The 20,328-nt window shown below is 42.0% G+C and overlaps 2 protein-coding genes across 24 annotated transcripts in view; one reads left to right on the plus strand and one right to left on the minus strand.

Annotated features, from left to right (window-relative positions):
* The window catches only part of HNRNPAB (heterogeneous nuclear ribonucleoprotein A/B), a 30,581-nt gene extending 30,377 nt beyond the window's left edge, over positions 1-204 (minus strand). For 4 of the 8 annotated variants that reach the window (XM_054217728.1, XM_054217730.1, XM_054217727.1 and 1 more), the window contains exon 1: positions 51-202. The gene's annotated coding sequence lies outside the window, so the exon portion shown is untranslated. Of the gene's footprint in view, positions 1-50 lie in introns of all 8 variants that reach the window. The other 4 variants (XM_054217724.1, XM_054217726.1, XM_054217725.1 and 1 more) reach the window with 2 other exon arrangements.
* NME5 (NME/NM23 family member 5) lies at positions 190-19,407 on the plus strand. Of its 16 annotated transcripts, none has more exons than XM_054217735.1 (10): positions 354-683; positions 2,646-2,750; positions 4,481-4,612; positions 6,246-7,522; positions 7,855-8,467; positions 10,573-10,739; positions 12,594-12,799; positions 13,179-13,279; positions 14,311-14,429; positions 17,603-19,407. In XM_054217735.1, exons 6-10 carry the CDS (start codon positions 10,611-10,613, stop codon positions 17,687-17,689), a joined length of 642 nt encoding a protein of 213 aa, XP_054073710.1. In that variant the 5' UTR covers positions 354-683; positions 2,646-2,750; positions 4,481-4,612; positions 6,246-7,522; positions 7,855-8,467; positions 10,573-10,610; the 3' UTR covers positions 17,690-19,407. The 16 variants fall into 16 exon arrangements, with proteins under 16 accessions (XP_054073707.1, XP_054073710.1, XP_054073712.1 ...); XM_054217737.1 differs by having other exon boundaries at positions 7,855-8,148; positions 10,578-10,739; XM_054217738.1 differs by having other exon boundaries at positions 7,855-8,094.
* Positions 19,408-20,328: the final 921 nt, after the last annotated feature.

Raw genomic sequence — 20,328 nt, forward strand, 5'->3', positions numbered from 1 at the left:
TCCGCTCCCGCCCCTCCCCCCTTTTCCGCCGCCATCCCGCTCATACTCACTTTAAAACCCGCTCGCAATAAAATCCGGGCCGGCCGGAATCGGATTAAAATCCCCCAGGCGCTGGAGCTGACACCCCTCCCAGCGGCGCTCGGCTGCTCCGCACCGGCCCCGCCGCCACCTTCTCCTCCCCCTGAGACACGTACTCTCCGGCCCAGAGTCTTAACGCGTGGCCGCCTTTATACCGCCGGAGCCTGAGCCACACAGCAATAAGGTGCTTCCTCGTTGGTCGTCGGTGCTTGTCACTCATGCCGTTCGGCGCTTCCTGTTGGCTGCGCCGCGGGGGGCGGGCGGGGCGAGGCGAATGGCGGCCCGCGGGACTGGGCTGGGAGGGAAGGTGCGGTGCAGCACGCGGAGGCCTCTCGCCTCAGCGCTGAGGGCGGCTCTGCCGCTCCCCGCCATCGCCGGGGCGGCCTCCCGGGGGGGGAAGGGCCCGCTCCAGCGGACGGTAACCGTCCCCGCCCGGCGTTTCATGAAAGCCACAGGCGTGACAGGGAGGAAGTCCAACCCCTGAGGGCCCCGGGCAAGGGAGTCAGTTGGCTCGGCCCGACCGCATCGGCGGGCGCCGCACGGTGAAGTTATGGAAGCGTGGTATTCACTGAGGGTGCTGCTGCGCTGGTTTAGCTGAAGGCGTGGTATGTACACTGAGTCAGTTACTCCAGTACCAGAGATTTACTTAATGTTTCCAGCTCTGCTGGTTTTGCGACCGAGAGGGCCAGGATTTGTTGTTTTTAATGGAAAGTTAGATTCGATTATTACATAACTCTGGGAGCTGGAGCCCTGAGCACGCGCCTAGGCCTTAATTCCTTTTGCCCGAGGATACATCAACGTTGTTGACAAGAGTTGTGTGTGAAAAGTGCAGAAGGCAACTGCTCCTTGTAATCATACTTCAAATTCTTGTACAGTATACCTCATATGCCATCTGCCTATGTCAAAGGGACAGAGTTTGGCTTTTAGATAGACAACCAAAGCTTACTGCCACACAAAAAAAAGCAGCCCCTTGCTTGTGGGCAAAAAGTAACAATCATTACCTAACTTTCTGTAATAATGAATGCATATGTTATTACTTGCTTGCTCCACCCTCTCTCAAACATCTCCTCTGGCTCAACTTACATATTTTCATCTGCTATTACAATTCAGAAAGAGTGCACATAGCTGCTTGTGAATAAAAATAAATAGTGGTGATATATTTTGCTGTTGAGTAATCTGTTCTAAAGTCCAGGCTGTCCTTCAGTGAACTGCTTTTAAAGCACTTTTATCCTCTACAGGATTCATTTTCTGAAGTAGTAACTTGGTAAAACAGGGGACATTAGGTTTGCTTTTGTAAGCTTTGCAGCAGTACCACAAGCAGAGTGTTAAAGATCAATACAAAATAAAATCAACATGGTATATTGAGGGTAAGGGCCTGATTTTTTTTTTTATTTTTAAATCCATTGTTTAATGCTATAAGGCAGACCTCTTAAGGGGAAGAGTTAAAAAAAAGTATATGGAATTTTGCTTAGTATTGGGAGATTGTAAGAAAAATAGCTCCTCACTATAGCCAAGAATTTCAAGCCACTTTTGCTTTGATGCTTGTGGTACTTGCCAGGAGCATCACTTTAACTGGTCCAAGCCAAGCTTTCTGCTTTGATACCCATGCACACATACAGCAAGACTGCATCATAATTGTTACTGGACTTGCAACTGATTTTTCTTACAGTTTCTGGATTTTAAGTTCTCAGCAATAATGGCTATTTGCTTTTGTAAATCTTCCCCCTCCCCTTCATATTTTTGCTGCTCACAAATGGAAACATATTAAAAGTAATCTAAAAATAAGTGCCCAACACGAGTAACTTCAAGAACACACAAGCATAGTGTAATATGTGTGATGTGTCAGCCAGGTGCTTTATCTGAGAAGGATAATTAATTTGTAAGTATTCTGCGACACTTTCAGCCTATGCTACAACAGCTCAGAACTTTATCTTTAGAGATACTTATCTCAACCTAGTCTGCTGACAGGGTACACTATGGACAAGCTCTACAACCAGCTCTTTAGGCTAAAGTTTGTGAAAGAACATTTTATGAGTTTAGGTCTGGTAGAGACAGTACAAAGAGTACCTAACCAGTACATTTCAAAATTGTGATGTCCGCAGGACAGGTTGTATATGTTATCTGGTAAAGATACTCATCTTTATGAGAATATATTTTTAAAATTTGTTTTCTTGTATCAAACTTTAAAGAAAGTGTTAGAAGCAAAGGCATTTTTCATAAGATATTCTTTGTCCTAATTTACACCATCTCAGAGAAACTTACCCCACATCCAGCAAAAGAATGCCTTTCAATTTTTTTTTAGGCAGCTTTGGCTTAGCTTGTAAATGCACCAGGTCTGTACCAAAAAGGTATGGTTTGTGATTAAAAACAACAAAGCCACTGTCTGTGAGCTGACTGCAATAATTTATATAGGGCTGTTAGTCTGCTTCAATTGGAAAATATCACACATTTGCTTAAGTCACTACAGGTGACTAAGGCCAAACTGATATTTGCAGGTTGATCTAACTGGGATGGCTGAAGTGGTAAATGCTACCACCCTTGTGCCCTGTCCACCTTCATTTTGGCAGGTTTTTATGTATGCAGCTGAGGCAGCTGACTGCAGAACTACATCTACTATAGAGCAGCACCTGAGAGTAAACTGAAATTGGCAGCAGCATATATGAGTCTGTCATGTAAGTTTGGCTCAGCCAATGGATGTAACCTGAGTGCTTTTGATGATATTGTTATTACTTAATTTCCTTGCAAGATTCACTGCCCCAAACAGCTCCTTTGTATTTCATCAAGCCTTGCTGAGGACTTGAATGATTGTAATTTCATTTGGACTTCTCTGTACGTTTCCCTTTTCTTTCTTTTCTCTATTTTTTTCCCCCAATTCTCTTTTCTTGCTTTGCTGAACCTGTCTTGTTTTTTCTCTCATAGCCCTTGCACTGGTACTTTGGCATGTGTTATCCTTTTTCTGCTTAACAGTGCTTCTTTAAAGCTGTACTCTTCCAACTGCCCATTTCTCCTGGTCGGGTCCATCTCAGTCTCTCATCTTGACGATTCCAAGCAGCAGTTCCCAACTGCCAAGGCCCTCTGTGATTCCCAGTTGCCCCATTTTAATAGCTGGTGCCTTGTATGCCCCATATCCAACAGCAGGCTGACAGGTTGTAGACTGGCTAAGCAGCCTGGTTTGAGAACTGTCACTGGCATGACTAACAAAGTCACTCTTTACATATCTAGACATCGAAAACTGAGAAACTTGAGAATATGGGTTGTTACAGTTATTAGTCACACCAGGCCCCATCGTGCCACATTCCTCTGGGTTGTGACTTGGGTTTTGGTCTTACATTTCACTCCCCACTCAAAGCCTGTCAAAATCAAAGAAAAATACACACATCCATTCTTCGGTGGTAATTCTCCTTAACACGACACATTTACTGCTGAGAAAAAAAACCTATGATTCTGTTTGCCATTTTTTTAATCCTGTAGTTACTACGATTATTCATGGTGTTGACTAAAATGTAATTGAATTTTACTTGTGTATGGACTTTCTCATCTTGGGCCTAATTTTGCTGTTCTATCAAACTTGCTGTTTACTCCAAGCCCCACCCTTGCTGTCTGTACACACCAGTTTTGTCCCGTAGCTGTCTTCATCGCCTCCTTCCCTTTCTTCTTTATTGTCTCAGTTTCCTCATTATTTCCATTGTGTTGATTTTTCTAGTTCCCTTATTTTAAAAAAAAAAAAAAAAAGAGAACCAACATATCATTCGCTGCCTTGAAATTGTTGATGTAATTTATCCCTTTCCCACACCCTATGCCTGTCTTGTCTGAATTTATTGTAAGTATCTCAGGTCACAGACTGCCTACTAAATACAAAATACCATGGCATAGGAAGCTTTTGTCTGAGTTACTTTTTATGCACAGTATAAATAAATAAATTTTACTACTCATAATAACAACTATGCGAGTAATCCTGTTGATTTTAATGGTACGGCTGAAAGTAACTGCTCAAAATGACAATGGCAGAAAGGATGCCTTCAGCTACATGGACTTAAGATAACGAGAAGATGAATTTAAGGAAGCATTGACAATATAACTTCAAAAAAAGTCTTATTTAACTGATTGCCTCTTGTAATTTGCTAAATAAAAGATTTTTATTGGTTTATTCATACATTCATTTATTCATTGTGGATAGTATCACAATGAATCCTTATCTCTTAGTGGCCTCAGGGATAATCCAAGCCAGTATTATGTTAAACATTATGTGGAACAATGAAAGAGCAAACCCGTGCAAGTGTTTCTGCTCCACAAGGTTAGGTAAAAGCCTAATATCTATCATTTGCAGTATCCATACACAATGTTTATATACAGATGAGGGGGAGCTTTATAGGAAATAAGTTGTTAATGCCAACCTCTATAGGTGTTCAACAAGAGCTCATCCTGAGCAACACCGTGGGATAAAGCCAGGAAGGTCTTTATTTGAGAGCACTGGAGTGGAATTCAGTTGTACCAGCTGGCAGGAAAGAGATCTCCTTTCAGCGTCAAACAAGAGGTACGTAGGACCAGATCAGTGTGTGAATGGACTTCCAATTGAAGAGTAACAGGTTTGTGTGTGATAGAGAAGACTTTCTTTGGAAAGGTGCATAGAACTAACATAGTTAAACTGAAGAACTAAAAAAGACGTGTTGCAAAGCTTTCTGAATGGAAGCGGATGATTTATTGTTGAGGCCAGAGAAAATGATGTCAACAATAACAGATGAAGAGAGCTTGAGAAAGATTCCCAGCCATGCCAATAAATAACAAAGATTGCATCTTGGCTGACATCTCCACAGCAGTTTAGACAAATCTGAGCCCAAAGCCCACTTTCCTGCTTTGCGCAGTTGGCTGTAAAATAACTCAGTAAAGTGGTTGGTTTTCAGGCAGACCATTTGTCTAACACATGCTCATTACCAAGACTTTAAATTGCAATGGAGACACCTGAAGTTTGAAAGGAGACAGTAATGAGGCAATCACATCTTTATTAGCCCATTAGGATGTTGATCTATGAGCTAGAATGGAAGGGAGGAGAGTCAAGACCAGTGCTCACCACTGCCCTTGTAGAAAAGGGAAAGAAGTACAAGGAACGGTACTGACAAGCCAAGCTGAAACAGTGATTGGAGAAGCAATAGGTGAGAATAATTGGAAAAGCTAAGATAGGACACTAGCTAGCTATGCTAAACGTGACTGAAGGCCAAGGAAGAGATTGGTGATGGGCTGAGCAGCTTTCAGATGATGAGAGGGAAGCAAAACCAAGTTTGAAGGGGATTTAGGGTAGAACTGGACAAGAAATGTGATTGGAAGACTTGTAAAAGTGAGAAGACAAGAAGCACTTCTACCAAAGGCTTTTTTTTTTTTTTTTTTTTTTTTTTTTTTAAATGTCAAAGAGACAAGCATATCTGTGTGGGTGCTGGGGGGGTCACAGCAGACTGAATGACCAAAGCTGTGAATAAATGAAAGAGTGGGTGTGAGGAAGATCAGGAAGTGAAATAGGGTGAGGTTAATAGGGCAAATGATGGAGTTACAAAAGACACATAGATAAGATTTTTGTTATTGCGGCTTAGAGACTTGTAGAAAGGGGAAGCATCAAGAGAATGTTTTATTAATTTTATCTTTAAAGAGAATGGTGAGACAGCAAATAGAGGAAAGTAGAAAGGAAGGCTTGACAAGGGTTAGATAGCAGCAACGAAAAGCTAGCTGGGATTACAGGTGACAGACAAACTGCAGAAGTAGAATTGTTTAGCTGTAGGAAGGCAGAAATGGAGGAGAGCGCTGGCTTGCAGGAGAGGAAGTTAGCTTGATCACAGGATTTCCGTAGAGACACTTTGCGCTACACAAGCGAGCATGGATGAAACAAGTGCTGAAGGTGAGCCGGTAGTGTGGGTAGGTATGACAATTTATCATGAGAGACAGAAGCAAAAAAAAAAAAAAAAGTCAGTGGTAGGTGAAAACTGTATTTGTGGTAAATGTATAGCTAGTAAATTTCTATCAAAGCAAATACGTTTTTCTGTGCTTAATGTCAAAATACAAATAAAGCTAAAAGAAGTGCAAGCTTCATTTTTAATCAATGCAACTAGTTGGTGTTATTTAGCTTTTCTTAACTCTGTTATTTTCATCATTCTGTTTTTCTTTCCTTCTTTTTTTAACAGTCTACAAGACATTAGTTTCTCCACCTTCTTGCAGTATTGGAGTACAAAGCTCTGAAATAATATTTTTCCTCAAAAAGTTACTTATCTGTTGTTCCTAGAATGCAAATGCACCTGCAGCCACAATCTTTCAGTGTTATTATATTCCATGCCAGCTAAAAATAAGTGAGACAACTAAGGCTTGTTAAACCTCTTAACAGATAAGATACAGCAGCAAAGCTATGCCCAGAGAAGTATTCAGAACTGTGACGGTTCATTACCTTGTAATCATAATTTTACTGGGTTTCTTTGTTTCTTTTCTTAAAGTCACATCCCTGGCCTACAAAAGTTAGGGATGATGCTTCAGACCAGCCTTTTAGTTATCAGAAAATTTTTTTTCAAGCACCATAAAGATAATATGCATAAGATAATTATATTAACACAGGGTTGTAAGGTCAGGTTTATCGAATTCAAGGCTTTAGAAGACACCTTTGAGCTTCTACTACTGTAAAAAGATAAGCCTTTGTTAGGGAACACATAATGTTATTTTCTCTTAACGTGGGGCCACTTTAAATTTCTAAGTCTGCGTTACTAAACCGTCGTGGGAAGCGTAGCAGGAGGAAACCCGGGGTAATTGGCTGCAGCTCCAGATGCAGCCACCCGCTCATTGGAGAGCGGAGGATTCTCCGAGGTACTAAAATTAGACAATCTCCGCCCTCCAGAAATGCTTCTGGAAACAGCAAGGAGGGGAAATTCTGACACAGAGCGAGGGCCCGTGGTGGGGAGTGAAGTGTGCTGGACCCTGCTCCCAGCAAAGCTGCAGCATATAATGATGCACAGAAAGTACTTTTTTTTTTTTTTTTTTAGCTTGGTTAGCTGAAAAAAAATAATGCACGCAATAAAGAAATTGCAATAAATTAATGTTAGTAGTGTTTTACACGGATGTTAAATTCAGCATCTCTTATGTAATAATTCTGAAGCCTGAGGAAGCCTTTGAGCTGCTCAGTCTAAGCTAGGGCTGTGAGACTTGTGCTCATTGACTTTGAAAACAAACAACTCTTGCCAAATTAACTCTGAACTAAACTAAAAAAGTGATGAACTCTTTCGATCAGCTTTTTTTTTTTAAATAAAACATGTTTACCCATTATCTCTGTGTAGTTGCAGTGTTTACAATGTCTTCAAATTAAATATTGGATAAGATATCTCGATTAAAGAAAAAAATACCATGTGCGTGTATCAGTGAAGAAAAGTCTATGTCCGAATTACTCAGTCTCGTGCATTTGGAACCTTTATTTTTTAAGGTATGTGAACAAAAACTTCAGTCTTTGTTTTTTAAACATATTTCAAACTGACAGCAAGGAAATAACTGTATAGTTTTGTTTTTCATTTCTATTTTTACATTATTTACATTACTCATGAAAAAGATAAAGGCAAAGTGGCTTTGTCTTACACTAAAACCAGCTTTTGCAGTAAATTTGCTATTTCCTCTGACAACCAGGATACACAGTGTCAGCATCTGTGACTCATAAGGTGGTGGTGGTGGTTTCTTTTCTCCTTTGTGTTTACTTTCAGTCTGATTTCATTAAAAAATTGAAGCCTATATACCTGTGTTTTCTCTCTGTCGCTTTGTCAGCATTGCCTCAAGGACTGAGGGCAATGGCCAGTTTCAGCTGAATTTGCTGGTTGTAACAGCACCTCGGATCCTACAATTTTTGAGAAATCATTAATAAGAGGGGATGAGGCCCAAAGGAGCGGCAGCACGGCCACGGAGGGAGCTCAGTCGTTATCAGGGCTGTGTGCTGGTCCACACCCCGATAGCGCTGGGCCAGCTGGCCAGTGTTCAGCCTGGAGAGATGGCCACAGCCTGCCTGGGGTAAACAGGGCGGAGGGGAGGCGACGCCGCGGCACCCAACGCTTCGGTTTCCAGGTCACCAGGCTGGGCTACAGGCATGGGAGAGCATGTCGGATGGATGATGGCTGCCCTGTCATTGCTCCGAGACGGGGAAACGGGGTGTGCAGGGAGGGAGGGTATTGGCACAGTGAGGGTAAAATATGGTAAAAAATCCCCAGGGAATGCAGCTTCCCCAGCTCTGTTCATGGCTCACCTTGGTATAGTTTAACTAGGAAAACAGCAACTGTTTTCTTGCTCATTACTTGGTTTTGTGATAAAAGTGAAGTAGCGCTGGATACACACTGTAATTCAATCAAAAATGCTGAAAAACAGTATCAGAGCGCTGTAGATTCAGGTTAGTATGTCTGGAATGCCGGAAGGCTGCGTACTGTAGGCTCCCGAGCCCGTTGGTGTTGCTCAGGCATGTAAACAGGAAACCTCGTGCGCGCTCCCATGATAAATACTGATATTTAAATAGGCTGAAGAAGGGCTTGCATTTGTATTCCGTGTATTCCTTTTTCCAATAAATAGCATTACCTCAGTTTGTGAACGTTTGCTGTGAGATTCTGCCTCCCTCCTCAGCAGCTCTGAGTGTGCAGTAAAACCAACATAAAGCTTTTATTTGCCAGGGAGAAATGAGATTTTTGGTAGCTCATGCTGCTCCTTTTCCTTATTCCCGTATCACACCAGGTGTCCCTAAGTGGGCAGGTGTGCCCCTGAGCTATCCGCTCGCAGGCCGCGGCTCTCCCGGCCTCGAGGGGCATTCCGAGAGCGGCGGCCTCTCCCCGCCAGCGCACTGCGGCTCCCCGGCCGCCATCTTGCCCCCCCTCTCCGGCCGAGCAGGCAGCCGAGGGACGCGGAGGCCATCTTGTGGCCGCTCCGCCCGGGGAGCCGGCCCCGCCGTCGCCTAGCAACGGCGGCGGAGCGGGAAGGTGCGTGGTATGGCGCTGCCGGCGGGGGAGGCACAGCGGGACGGGACGGGACGGGACGGGACGGGACGGGCGGGGGGACCGGCTGAGCTGGCGGTGTGGCGTTGGGTCCCTCAGGGTATGCGGGGCTGAGCCCGTCTCCGGGCCGGGCGGCGGGGAGGCGTCTGTGGAGAAGAGGGAGCCGCTTCTCCGGGTCTCTGCGGAGCCCTGGGCCTCTCGGGCCGCCGGTGTCCGTGACGCGGTGCTCCGGCTCCAGCCCCGCTGCTCCCAGCGCCCCGGGGTGTGTGTGTGTGTACTCTCAGCCTGGTTCCCAGCAAAGGCAGCCCCGGCGGTCCTGCGCTCGCCTCTATCTCTTCTCCCCGAGGGAGGCCGCAGCCCATTCAACCATAGTTGAAAGTGAACGAGGACGCTCAAAGGTATAGGTGCAGAAAAGATCATCCCGGCGGAGAGGGCAGGTATAACTCTGCAATTATAGATGGGTTTTGCAGCAGTCAGCTGGACAGAAAGATGATTTAGCAGTGGAATTTCATGAAGAAACTTTTCACTGTGAGGGTGGTGAGCCCCTGGCCCAGGTTGCCCAGAGAAGCTGTGGCTGCCCCATCCCTGGAGGGGTTCAAGGCCAGGCTGGACGGGGCTTGGGGCAACCTGGGCTGGTGGGAGGTGTCCCTGCCCAGGGCAGGGGGGTGGAACTGGGTGATCTTTAAGGTCCCTTCCAACGCGAACCATTCTGTGATTCTGTGATTCTATGACTTGTCAGAGCTAAGTTAACAGTTGGACTTGATGATCTTTAAAGGTCTTTTCCAACCTAAACAATTCTATGATTCTGTGTCTTTGTCCACTGCAGGTGGAGAGAGACCTTGAGCTGTGAGCACGGAGGCAGAGGGGAGAGGGGAAAAAGGACACTGTAGTTGCAAATTGTAGGAAACCCTCTGGTTCCGCCATTCACGGAACAATTTTGTACGTTAATAGCTTGCTAATGGCCTTGATCCGCTCAGTTAGAAAACTGGCACTTTGTCTTGACTCCATAAATAGAGGAATTAAATAACAATCGAGAAAAACCCCGAGGCTAGCTCCAGGTAATAACTCCCACACCACAATGTCATGCCTGAGAATATACAGGTTTGGGGTTTGGTGGTTGGAGTGTGCGGGAGCGCGGTGAGCCTGGCTCAGTCAGATGGTTCAGCAGTGGAATTTCATGAAGAAATTTTTCACTCCGAGGGTGGTGAGCCCCTGACCCAGGTTGCCCTGGCACGTAGCGTGTGACAAAGCCTCTCTCATACATTGTCTGAGTTGATAAGTGAAATATTAGCCTAGTTTACACTTTACGATTGGCTGACAACATTTAATTTTTGGCTTTTTTCCCCTGCAAAATATTGCTGGGCTGAAAACGGGAGCGTGATCTACAGAGAACTAACTAGTCCGGAGAACATCTCATGTGGGGGCTGTGACATGGGGATGATCTGCTCTGCTCCTGGGGTGCACGGTAAATGTCACCGCAGGCTCCAAAAATCATGAACTGGTGTCATTGCAGTACAGAAGGAGCACGTGAATTCTAATTCAGAAGCCAAGATGCAGATGTTAATGCCCGAACCTCAGATTTTTGTGGAAAGAACTCTGGCCCTCATCAAACCAGATGTGGTTGATAAGGAAGAAGAAATAGAGGATTGCATTCTCCGATCAGGATTCCTTATCCTTCAGGTAACAGGCTGCGCTCCAGAGAAAATAACTACAGTTTCTAAGTCGGAACAATATTTATGTTAACTTTCAGCATAGTGCGTCTGAACAGCAATTTGTATTTTTCATACGCCGTCAACCGCCCGCATTCCGCGGGGACACACTGTGGTGGTGCACGGGGCGGAACAGAACAGACCGGCCCCTTTGCTGCCCGCGGGAGGAGACGGACTTTGTTAATGAGCTGGGACTGAGCACGCGCAGGCAGCGCCCGGGCTCACTCCGCGGGGCGGCCGCTGGGGGGCGCTCTGCCCTCGCGCCTGCCCGCGGCCGGGACCTCCCCGCAGCCGCGGCTGCTCCTCCTCCTCCTCCTCCTCCTCCTCCTCCTCCTCCTCCTCCTCCTCCTCCTCCTCCTCCTCCTGCTCCTCCTGCTCCTCCTGCCGGCCCCGCGGCAGCGCCCTTGGCCGTGGCAGCTGGCTCTGTGGCACTGAGCGAGCGACGACTGCGCTTCTAGATACGATTTTGTTTGGTTGGGGTTTTTTTCTGTTTTGTTTTTTGTTTTTCCTGGAAAAGTAATATTTTTTTCTTATTCTGGCAAATGCCTCTTTTTCACATTTGCTCCTTTTCAATTTCCTCCCTTACCTTTCTGGCTGTTTTATTTATGTAAAATGTATCAGAATATTAGAGAGATCTTTTTTATTTATTTATTTATTTTAATACAGGATGTTTATGGTGTCTTATAGAATCGTTTTGGTTGAAAGGGACCTTTAAGATCATCAAGTACCACTGTTAATACTGCCAAGTTACCACTAAACCATGTCCCTCTGCACCACATCTACCCATTTTTTAAATACTTCCAGGGATGGTGATTCCACCACTTCCCTGGGCAGCCTGTTCCAATGCTTGACAATCTTTTCAGTGAAGAAATTTTTCCTAATATCCACCCTAAACCTCCCCTGGCACAACTTGAGGCTGTTTCCTCTTGTCCTATCACCTGTTACCTGGAGAAGAGACCAACCCCCTCCCAGCTACACCCTCCTTTCAGGCAGTTGTAGAGAGCAATAAGGTCTCCCCTCAGCCTCCTTTTCTCCAGGCTGAACAAACCCAGTTTCCTCAGCTGCTCCTCATAAGATCCCTCACCAGCTCCGTTGCCCTTCTCTAGACATGCTCCAGCACCTCAGTGTCCCTCCTGTAGTGAGGGGCCCAAAACTGAACATCTTTTTATGTCTCCAGTGACTTTTGGCACCAAAGTTATTAGGAATCTGAATTTGTGTTACTGTTGTGTTGTGTAAATTCAGGCTCAAAGAATGTACTTTAAAAAAAAATTCTTTACTTCTCTTTTCTTGACTACCCTGTGCCTTCTGATAACCCCCCAAAGTTGTCCTAATGCTGGCCTCCTGCAGGTTAGGCAGCTATTGTGAGAATCATAAAGCGTGATTACTGAATGAAAAATAGAACAATTGCATAATTAACGGTGTGGGCTGAAGAGAAAATTGTTTAAAAGTAGAACATTATGCTGGAGCAGCTGAGTAATTAAATCCTGACCTTGTAATGCTCTTCACTTTTTCTGTACAGTGCCCTGACTGTACTTTAAGTCATCCAGCAGTTATAAAATGCTGTAGTTTGTGTAGGCTAAAATCACATCTTACTCAAATGGCCTGTTTGCTTAATTAACTTGGAAAACTCTTGCTCTTTGTTACTCTCTATCTCAAAGAGGATCAGATCTAGGAGAATCAGATTAGACTGGGAAATTACTCTGTGTCTGTTCTGCACTTGAAGGTATGACTGCAGAGGTCTGTAATCTTACCTGAGGTAGCAAGCTATCTTAATTTAGCAAGGTTTTTTTCATTCTATTTTTTTTTTTCCTTTTATACTTTATAGAAACGGAAGCTCCAGTTAAGCCCAGAGCAATGTAGCAACTTTTATGCTGACCAATATGGAAAAGTGTTTTTTCCCAATTTAACAGCCTATATGAGTTCTGGACCTTTAGTCGCTATGGTTCTTGCCAGACACTGTGCAGTCTCATACTGGAAGGAGTTGCTTGGACCATCAAACAGTGTAAGAGCTAAGAGAACTCACCCTCACAGGTAACTCACTGGTTGGTCTTGGTGAACTCAGTAGGATTTTGTCTTTCTCTTAATTGAGACCAGAATTTCTCTCTGTTTTTTCTTTTTTTTTTTTCTTTTACAATAGAGATACAAAGTAGGAGTGGCCTGTTATCTCTTCAATTTTGTGTAACATAGCTTTTCACCTTTGTTTTTTAGTATGTAAAGTTTACCCATTTTATGGAGAATGCTGAGTGCAAGAACATAAATTTTAGGTAGCTACGTACTTTTCTTAAAAACAAAAGCAAGCCAATGACTTGTTAATTAATGCATATATATTGCTTTTATATGCTCTCAGACTGTAGAGACTTGGAAGGGATTTGCAGTTGCCTACCAAGCAGGTTTTTTATCTTCCTTTTAGCTTAAGAGCAATCTATGGGACTGATGATCTGAGGAATGCACTTCATGGCAGTCTCAGCATTTCCACAGCAGAAAGAGAAATTCAGTTCATGTTTCCAGAAGGTAAAATGGTGCAGATAATACCTTGCCAATCTTTGGGAGGGTAGTGTTCTTCCCTCTTATTACTTGTCTCTGTCCAGACTCTAGATACAGTTTGATTTAGAAGAGTTTGGGTTTGTTTGCTTTTTATGAGAATGTGAGTCTATGTATAATCTGTTATTTTCTGCTATGAAAGGCATACCAAAAGGTATCTGAAGAGCCATTATAGGTACAGGGTTCGCTTCTACTTTTCAAACTTTTTGGTCTGGGAATTGGAGCAGACAAAGCTGGCAAATGAGAGGAAATGAGAAGCTGTTACACTCCAGCATGTCTTTCTGGCACTGTCAGCCTCTGGGACTCCTGTTGGCTTGAGAAGACTGACTCTTCTTGGGCTCAGGCTGAATAATTCCTATTCAGCAGCAGCTGGATGTTCACATGATGGTGCAATTCCAAAGTTAAGTGCCAGAGAAATGGGCCATAGAACCTGGAAAGGCTGTGAGAGAATCTCATTTGTGATGTAACACGAAATATGACTTTGCTCTTTGAAAGAAAGATGTAAGGGAAACTCTGCTAGAAAAAGCTTGTCTGTTTCTGTCAACTGTATCAGGTAGTTTAATAAAAGATATTGCACTTCCCTACAAACCTTACCCACTGTGAAACATGTCTCTTCTCCTCACCCTAATGACAAAGCTGGACTTGAGATGAGATTTTTAGGGTCTTCAGAAACCAGCTTCTCACTGCAAGAAGGAAGTGCTAAACCTGGGATATATTATTTCTCTCCTGCCCCCAGTGCATCTTCAAGGATACAGGTTTTCCCCAGATGATCTGATTTCCTCCCTTTCATAATTGTCTATAATTAGTAAGATGACCTCAGGGACATTGAAAAGGGCTTCAGGTAGTTTCTTTGCAGTTTGTTGTGGGAGAAGCTATCCAAACCATTATGTATTATTAGCTTATTAAGAAAAACAGCATCTTGTATATAAACAACCTTTGAAAGAGTGCCTTTTTTAATCACACTACGACTGCTTTCTAACACCTGTGGTTACTCTTTACAGTGATCTTGGAGCCAATTCCAGCTGGACAAAGAGCCAGGGATTATTTGAACCTTTATGTGAAGCCTACATTACTAGCTGGGCTCACTGCGCTGTGTAAAGAGAAGCCCGCAGATCCAATGGTACGTACAGGATATCAGTGTTGTCTTCTACGCTCTGGGACACATTTACTTTGTATTAGTAAAGTCCCTATATATAGGAAAGCTACTGTTTTGTTAAAGAGCTGTGCTGTTTTAGCTACCTGCTAATGAGTTAATCAAATAATGTTTGCCTTTCAAGAAGCTGATTGGTTTGTTAACAGATGAAATGAGAGCCAGGACTAAACAAAATCAGCCTTGATGAAATGACAGGTTTTTTAGCTGACTTCTATAAAACTCTTTCTAACACATAGTTATTATGCATGGCTGGAAAAGTGAGTACTGTCATATAATGTCAAATATAAGGTTTTATTTTATTTACTGTTTCTGAGGTGAGTTTGAGATGAAGTAGCTCTCATACAGTAGATACTAAGTGAGATTAGATGCTAATCACACTGGCAGTAGTTATACTGTTGAGTAAAATACTACAGAGCAAGGCTGTCTATGTTTTGTCATTGTTATGTTTATTTAAATTAATATTATCAAACTTCTTTAGGATAAACTATTATTTTGACTATATAGCATTGATTAGCATTTACTTGGGTTGCTCCACAGTTCACTAGGAAAATAAATTATGATTCTTTTGAGTGAAGCTATCTTGAATAGTCAAACTGACCTATAGAAAGTTCTTCTGTCCTCTTATGACCCCTTTCTGGTTATCAAGCTGATGTATCTTGCCCTCTTCTCACGTATTATTCCTTTTAACCATGAGTGTCATTCAATTACATTTAGTGGAAAGACTAAAGTTAATTTCCTGGTGGGTTTTTTGTTGGTGGTGGGGTGGTTTGTTGTGTTTTTTTTTTTTTTTCAGTCCCTAAACAAAATTAGCTTTCTTTCATCTGGAAAAATGTGGTAAATGTTTTGTGTATTCTTAAAGTTCAAGTCGTTCACACTAGTACTTCTTTAAGAATGCAGATAATTAATCAGTGTGACAACTTACTGGTAGTTGTGGTGGATTCTACATCATTACCTAGTTTTAATCAACATTGCATTTTTCTAAAAGATACATTTCAGAAAAAAAGCCTGAAATATATTTCAGAGGTGTTTCTATGAACTATGTGGGATACATGGGGTCAGATTAAATGTACATTGATTTTGCCAGCTTTATAACCTTTTCACTTTATCTGTATGTCTGTCGCTGTTACCATAGAAATCTAGAAAATGGAGCTGAAGAAGTCTTTTCATCCATCCCTTTGCCCAAAGGCCAGACCAATTGTATCTAAGCATTCCTAACAAATGTTTGTCTGGCTTATTTTTTAGCACTCCAAATGATGGAGAATCTACACTCTCCCTAGGCAATCTATTTCAGCGCTTACTTATACTTAGTGGAAAAGCTTTCACTAAAAGTTAGCCTAAATCTCCCATGCTCCAATTTCTAGCCCGTTCCTTTTTTTTTTTTCCTTTTTCTATCCCCAGAGGACACTGGAGACAATGTAATATCTCCTTTTTTTTTTTTTTTTATCAACCTATTGCATATTTGAATAGCATTACCATCTTTTTTTCCCCTTCAGACATCTCTTCACTGTATTAAAAATTGATTTTTTTCCTCTTACTTTATAAGCCACGTTTCTCTAATTCCTTGTTTGGTTTTGCTTCCAATTAACCTCTGCATTCTGAGCACAATTTCCTGGCCAGTTATGTGGTAACTAATGATAACTTTGAGACCATGCTTTCCTTCCTTTCTTGCTTGTAAGAAAGCTAGAAAGCCATATGAAGCAGTATCAATAGCTTTACTAAAATGCAAACGTTTTATTTGCTCCTTCTTCCCTGTTCATAATGTCTGTGACTTTGTAACAGAAGGGGGATAATGTTGGTTTGATACAACTTTATTATTTTTTTCCCCCCAGAAATATATGTTGGCTATTGCTTTTTAGTTTTTCAGTTTGTTATCTGCTAGGTGAGTTACAGGGAGATTGATGGAATGTTGGGTTTTTTCTAGTATCTTTCCGGAAACTGAAGAACTGAAGTCTGGGTGATTTAGCTTATCTTTTTCTTTTTTTTTTCTTCTCTTTTCATTTCTGGAGGTGGTATCAGAAACTATCTGTCCACTCAGAAATACTTGCTAGCAGCACAGAGGTTGTCTCAACCAATTTCCTAAGTAACACAAGATAAATTTATTCAGTCTCAAATGATTTAAAAATTTCTCGTTTTCCCAAATAGTCTTTCTAAGGGCTTTTGTGTTTTGGGATTTGGGGGTTTTTTTGGGGGTTTGTTTTCCATTTCTGTCTTGAGTTCTTACTGTTCTTCTGCTGTTGCTGGCTAACCTGTGAGGACTGTGGTAGTGCTCTGCTTGTTGTCTCTTTCTGTGCCGACTGATCTTTTTCTACCTGGCAATAAGAGGAGAGTGTTGCTTACTTTACTGGTCTACTATTCTATCAATTGTTTCATTTCACGGTACGGTATGAAGTTTGCTGTATTTAGCATTCCAGAAAATAATCCTCGGCAGCCTTGTGAAGCAAATAAGGATGTGTTAAAACCTTCTCTTTACAAGTGGAGAAATCCAGGCAAAGGCTTAATTTGCCTAAGGCCAGGCCAAGACATTGGCAGATGAGGTGAGGACTCAGGGCATTCCTACCTCCCACATTCCTATTTAAGTACAATTTGCTGGAAAACTTACAAGATGAGTTTCAAAAAGTAACAATGTTTTGTTTTCAAGTTTTAGGTACTATAAGGTGATTTCAGTGCAACGGTCTGGCATTTTTAGTGAATTATTACTAGATACCTGTGTGATATCTTGTATGATTACAAGGATCTGTGAGTGCTGTCAGGAGTAATGTTTCACTAAGCAGTTTGATGCATATTGTACAGTCTCATTCCAAAACTGAGTTGTCTGGATTATTTGAAGTATGGCTTGAAGGTTCTTTATACATATGCAATGATGGATGTTGCCCAGAAGAGTTGATTTTTAAAGGTCAGTGTGAATTGTTCAAAAGCAGTATCAGCTGTGAAGACTTAACCTGTTTTTTTGAAATGTTCTTTTATTTGTATGTCCATTTGTTCTGAAAGGTCTTCATTTCGCAGCACAGTAGGACAGTGTCTGTATCAGAGGTTTAGAATGATATTTTTAATATTCTCCCACACTCTTAATAGAGAACAACAGAAAACTGAAAATGTTGTTTGTGGTTTGTATTATTTTTTTTTTTTTTTTTGTTCCACAGACTTGGCTTGCTGACTGGTTGATTGAACACAATCCTAATAAACCTAGGCTACAACATCACATCACTGAGGAAGAGCATCAGGCATGAGAGCTCGGTGGAAACCATCTCAAGCATTCCAAGTTATGGATATATATTATCATTTTCAGTGTATCCCTTGGCTATGTAATCAAAATTATCTGCAGTAAATGTTGTTGTCATAACTACCTGTGTCTTCATGGGATACATAATTTAACCAGGATTTAATAGTTCTAGTAGCTTTTCTATTGACATAGCGAATGTAGAATCACATGATAAGTTTACAGTGTCTGGTGATTAGAAAAAGACAAAATGATCATCAGGTGTGACTTAACTGCTGTTTTCCCATTTATCTTGGTTTGGCTGTCTGGGGAGAACAAGATTATTTACACCGGCGCAGATTCCCAAATGACATACAGCTGGCCTGTGCGTTGTGAAACCGAGTTCTGTTTCAGCAATTTTTTAACAGACGCAAATTCCATTAAAAAGGGAGGTACTTGGAGGTAACTTAGAAAACAGTTACTGCAGGCATATTAGCAACTTCAGAATTTTAATTGCCGATTCCATCACCCAGCTAAGGTCACTCTTGAAGATGATTCACTTGAACCTGATGTATTCTGTCAGAATGTAATTAGAAGGACTTATTTGAAGGTACATTGAATGTACCTTTCCCATCTCCGTGGCGAAAGGCACAGTGCTTATAAATAAATCCTTGATTTCCATTACAAGTCACAAGAAGGTGTGTTTTGGTTAAGGACTAAAGCTATCTTCCAGCATTTTTTTGAAATAAAGGCACTTAATTGAAACAGCTCATCTTAAGGGTGTTTTTTGTGTTCTCCTGCTCTTAAAAGGTGTGCTGATTTCTGTTGTTTCCTCATATGGTTGTTTACCCTTGAACTTTAATGTGTTCTATTTGAAAATTTCAAGAGAATGGGTTAGGGGCCATGCTATTCAACAGGCAATGGGTTAACGCTGCAGCGTTACCTTTTCTAAAGTAACTGGACTGATTTACTGGTTTGTTGGGGTTTTTTTGTGGGGCGCTTTAATTTTCTTGAGAGCTGTACTTGCACTGTTAAATTCAAGCTTTGTATCTTGTGGTTTGACTGGCTAGGATGGAGAAAACGTGTCATTTACACAACTCTGAAATATTAGTATGCTTGACTAATACTAAACAAACAAGCAATTTCATAATTTGTTTAATAAAAAAACTTGCTTCCCCAACTTGAGTAATTACCAGAAACATAAGTCATTTGTCTGTAACATTAAACTTTGTTTAAGCTAATTGTTTATCTTCTCAGTGGAATAAACCGCTATTGGCAGCCTGGAGAATAAACATTTAGAAAACTGGTCCTTACAGTACCAAGACCTAAAAATCTTGTGACTCTTAGGAGGAGGAAAAAAAAAAAAAGCAAGCCCAAACCCTCAAATATAAAGGAAAAAATACGAGGTGGTTATAAAAAATATAGTAAACAGATCTGTTTACAACTAATTTATTTTGGTATGATTATTGTCCCCATACGTATCTGCTCCAGTCACAGGACAGTTGCACTTTGTAGTTTCCTGTCAGCCAAACCAGAAGCTAAAATCTGGTGAATTTACAAGACGTTCCCCTGCATTTTGTTAGTTACTATGGCATTTGCTTACTTATTTTTATGTGATACTGCTTGACAATAAATATCTCCTTTATGTTACTGTTGGAGTTTTTAGTTTTGCTTTTGTGACAGACCAGTGTTATATTGTACCTATAGAAGATCATAACTTCCATAGAGAGTATGTGGGTCTCTTGTAAGGGAAAAGCAGCTGATATTGCAAATGTTACCTTTATAACCCCTGCAATATAAAGTTTCAGTTATTCAAGTGTATGTCTGTCATGGATTTATTCTCTAATATTAGAGCCGACACCTTTAATTGCTGACTGGTGTTCACTCCCATTTTTCTGAGGGAAAGGTAGAAAGAGAGAAGATACCTTCATCCCTGTGGTGCCATCCTGACTCACTGTATCTGTACACCTAGGACAAGTATTGATCCAGCAAATCTCTGCTGAGTTCTTGAGCAACCTGCATTAATAGGATGTGGGCAGAAGGTCAGTCCTGGGAATGTAAAATGGACGGCCAGCCTGGTCCCCTGGGGGAGCTGTGATACCACCGGAGAGGCTGTTGGAGGACGTGCTGCTTAGGTTCCTTTTGGTCTTTAGGTCTTTATTTGGCCCAGAGTGGTATAGGCTTGGCCAGCATCATAAATCCGTGTCACAGAAAATGGAGCTTTGGAAAAAAACGGGTGAACTGAAAGCTGTCTTACTATTTGGTGTCAACAAGGTAAGCTACTCTCTGTGGGAACGAGCGACCTGTCTTCTCCTTCTGTTGAGTCAAAATAATTACCTTGCCTATTGAGTTTTATTGGGTATTTTTAACTTTGAGGGAGTTCATTTTCGGTTTACTGCCTGAGTGCTGGAATAGAGCGATGTCCATAAAACTAGCAGTTCAGTCTGTTTCCCATAATTCTATTTTTTCAACGGACTTCCTCCTGGAACTTTGCTTATCACATGCTTGCTATCATGTGCACTGGAAATTATTCTTGGAACTATATGGATTGAGCTAGTCTGAAGTATATGATTGTTCAGCCTTCCTGTCTCATAAGGGATTTATTATCTTTAAGAGCAGTTAAACTGCCAGAAACCTTGAACATACTTTAAAGATGGCAGAAACCTCGAT

This window comes from Rissa tridactyla, chromosome 11 (assembly GCF_028500815.1).
Source record: "Rissa tridactyla isolate bRisTri1 chromosome 11, bRisTri1.patW.cur.20221130, whole genome shotgun sequence".
Lineage (NCBI taxonomy): Eukaryota > Metazoa > Chordata > Aves > Charadriiformes > Laridae > Rissa > Rissa tridactyla.